This window comes from Synchiropus splendidus, chromosome 8 (assembly GCF_027744825.2).
Source record: "Synchiropus splendidus isolate RoL2022-P1 chromosome 8, RoL_Sspl_1.0, whole genome shotgun sequence".
Lineage (NCBI taxonomy): Eukaryota > Metazoa > Chordata > Actinopteri > Syngnathiformes > Callionymidae > Synchiropus > Synchiropus splendidus.
The window spans coordinates 12,020,640-12,024,018 of NC_071341.1; the positions used below are offsets into that span (position 1 = coordinate 12,020,640).

General features: G+C 50.0%; 1 protein-coding gene across 1 annotated transcript; it reads right to left on the minus strand.

Annotated features, from left to right (window-relative positions):
• Positions 1-416: 416 nt before the first annotated feature.
• Positions 417-2,821, minus strand: fzd9b (frizzled class receptor 9b). Its single transcript, XM_053874043.1, has one exon. The coding sequence runs from the start codon at positions 2,525-2,527 to the stop codon at positions 770-772; it is 1,758 nt and encodes a 585-aa protein (XP_053730018.1). The 5' UTR covers positions 2,528-2,821; the 3' UTR covers positions 417-769.
• Between the last annotated feature and the right edge of the window lie 558 nt (positions 2,822-3,379).

The window sequence follows — 3,379 nt, forward strand, 5'->3', positions numbered from 1 at the left end:
GTTTGAAGGAACTTTCTCCCTTAAATTTATGAACAATTCAGTGTCATATGTTTTGACATGAATAAAAAAAGTCATTTTGTCTTGTAGCAAAGATGATGAGAAACAATATTCATGTTCTAAATTGTTTAATTTAGACCAACACTCACTCGTGATCTTAGTAAAAGTGAAGCTATTGGTAATATATGTTAATATAAACATATAATATATAAATATATGAGGTTATTTATGCGTGCATTTCCTTTATACGACACTGCAGTGATCCCACTGCAGGAGTGGATGTGTTTCATATTCTGAATTTAAACCGATGCTGCATGCTTTTCCACATACTTTGAAGCTTCTATATGTCAAAAGCACAGTTATCAAACTGCAGAGGTCCCTGTTGACCAAAAAGACGACAGCAGAATTAATTGACACATATTTATTATGACCTCCCTCCAACAAAAATAGCAAAATCCAGTTATGAAAGGCACATCATATCCTTGACCTATAACAACTATTTGACCGCCAAGGTGAACTTAAATTAAATATATTTACAATAAATAAACATTTTATACACATTTATACAGCTTATCATCCCACGTTCATAGAAAAATGCCTTTTCTTTCTTTTTTGCGAATTGGACGACAGAACAGAAGCAATACTGAACCTTTTAAAACCCGAACACTGTTTCTGGTCCAGTACCTGCGAGTCTCTTGGCAGCAGCAGAGGAGTTTCAAGACTGTCCCTCTTTTCAAGTCTGTAGCAGCTCTGTACACAGGGCATGAGTGTGTCAAACATGTGTGGGGTTGTCTGAGTGCAGGTCGGACTTGGCCATGTGCAGAACCACAGCAGGAGACTTGTAGTGACAGTGTGTGCTGCTGCAGCTGACGCCACTGCACGGCTTCCTGCTACTAGTCCTGTCTGACACCTTCCTGCTGCACAGGCCCTGCCAGGTCTGCAGAGTCTTGGAGCTCCACACCCACACCCCGCTGGTGATCCCCACCACCAGGGACATGAAGATCTTCAGCATGAACACGGCCACGGTGGGCACGGACGCCTGCAGCGAGCAGTCCCCTCCCGGCCCGCTGTAGGAGCCGCACTTCATCTGCTGCCCCCTCAGCTTCCAGTAGTCCATGTTGAGCCGCTCGTAGAAGTAGCAGACGATGACACAGGTGGCGGGCACCGTGTAGAGGATGGAGTAGATGCCGATCTTCACCATCAGCTTCTCTAACTTCTCCGTGTTGGTGCCTTCAGTTTTCATCACTTTGCGGATGTGGAAGAGGGCAACAAAACCGGTGAGGATGAAGGATGTTCCTATGATAAGGTAGCAGGAGAGAGGGATCAGAACAAACCCTGTCAGCGCTCCAGAGTCCATGCTGCCCACGTAGCAGAGGCCGGTCAACTCGTCCCCAGCCACCTTCCTCATCGTGAGGATGATGATGGTCTTGAGCGCGGGGATGCCCCAGGCAGCCATGTGGAAGTAGTTGCTGTGCGCTTCGATGGCTTCGTGGCCCCACTTCTTCCCGGCTGCCAGGAACCAGGTGAGCGTGAGGATGACCCACCATATGGACGAGGCCATGCCAAAGTAGTAGAGGATGAGGAAGACGATGGTGCAGCCTGTGGACTCCAGACCTTCCTGGATGATGTAGAGCTCTCCGTTCTCCCAGTCGCAGGCGATGTTCTCCGCCCCAGCTACCGAACGGATGATGAAGGCCACGGAGTAGACGTTGTAGCACATGGAGAGGAAGATGATGGGCCTCTCCGGGTACTGGAAGCGGTGCGGCTCCAAGAGGAAGGTCAAGACAGTGAAGGCGGTGGAGATGAAACAGAGTATGGACCAGACTGTCATCCAGATGAAGGCAAAGTCTTTGTCTTGCCTGGACCAGAAGACGTCCACAGCAGGGGAGCAGCGCGGCGCACATGACTGACTCTTCTCCACAAACTGGAACTTATCCGGGTTCTCGCAATTTCCGACGTTGACAACTGTACGCCCGCTGCTGGGACCCGGCTGCCTGGGTCGAGGAGGCAACGGAAGCATCCCCTCACCCTTCTTGCCCTCCGTCCTGGTTTCATTCTCCGGAGCCTCCATGCAGAGGGCGTTGGGGTCATTCCTGGTGGGCAGTCTGGAGCAGTCCAGCGAGTCCGGCCAGGTGTAACTGAAGGTCTTCATGATGGGGGCGCAACGCTCCCGGGCCTGCTCACACATGGGTCTGCAGGCTGGGATGGAGGTGGACACTTTGTCGGTGCACATGGGGGCGTAGAGGGAGCAGAGGAAGAAGCGGAGGTGAACATCGCAGCCGTAGTTGACCAGAGTGGCAAACTCGTTGAGATTGATGGCAGCCTCCTCCTGACTGTCGTGGTTCATGAAGTTGGGCATGCGGGTCATGTTGTAGCCGATCCCCACGCACATGGGGATCACGATGGGCTCGCACTTGGCCGGTCTGCCGCGCTCCAGCTCGTAGGAGCCGATCTCGAAGCTGGAGCCGGAGATCACCAGCAGACACCAGAGGAATATCACCACTTTCAGCGGACAGCCGTCCACAGCCATGCTTTAGCCTAGAAGCGAGTCAGTCGGGGGCGAAAACGGCATGAAAACAGCGGAGCGAGGGTCCCGTTACTTCCACATACTGACGGCGGGTCGCAGCGCTGTCACTGCCGAGAGCCACACAAGTGTTCAACTCTCAGTTCAGTTCAACCGAATAATCCAAAAGTCCACAGGCTGAACGTGAGAGACGGAAGCCGGGGCAAGAACGACGCGAGTGTTCGAGAACAAACGCTCCAAAGTGTAAATCCGTCTGCTGGAGCGGAGGCTTGGTGCGTCCCCGCGCGGCTGTTCGCCCTCCGGAGCTCAGGCTGGATACTGGAGTGGGAGAGCCGCTCACAGGCGCTTGAGTCTGGGGGAGACAGAGGAGGGAGGAGGGGGAGGCGCGACTGACGCTCACGTTGGTTCTGACGCAGCAGCAGCAGCAGCACATTCATCTCATCCAAGTCACTGGGGGACTTTGGAACCATCAGCACATAAATCACAAAAAAAAAAAAAATCGATGACAAACGTTAACAAATATACATTAAGATGGCGGATGATGAAATATGTCTTCAATATTATGGCTAACAGCTTGAATCTCGTGTAATTGCACAGCAGAGTGAACTATTTTAATCTGTTCTAAATGTAACTTAAAGGAAGATTTGATCTATGCTAGAGTTAACTTTGCTTTGGTGGGATTAAACACCATGTCATCTATTGACAGTCCTATTGAATACAAATAACACGAAATATGAAATAAAATCAGTATTTTAATTTAAAAAAGCCATAGCAATAACATGCAATAAACATTAAATGTTATATGACTAAAAATAACAGTGTATCATGCATTATGCACCAGACTTGGCCACAAAACTA

Coding starts and splice junctions, on each gene's coding strand:
- fzd9b (XM_053874043.1), bottom strand. CDS start 2,527: ATGGCTGTGGACGGCTGTCCGCTGAAAGTGGTGATATTCCTCTGGTGT.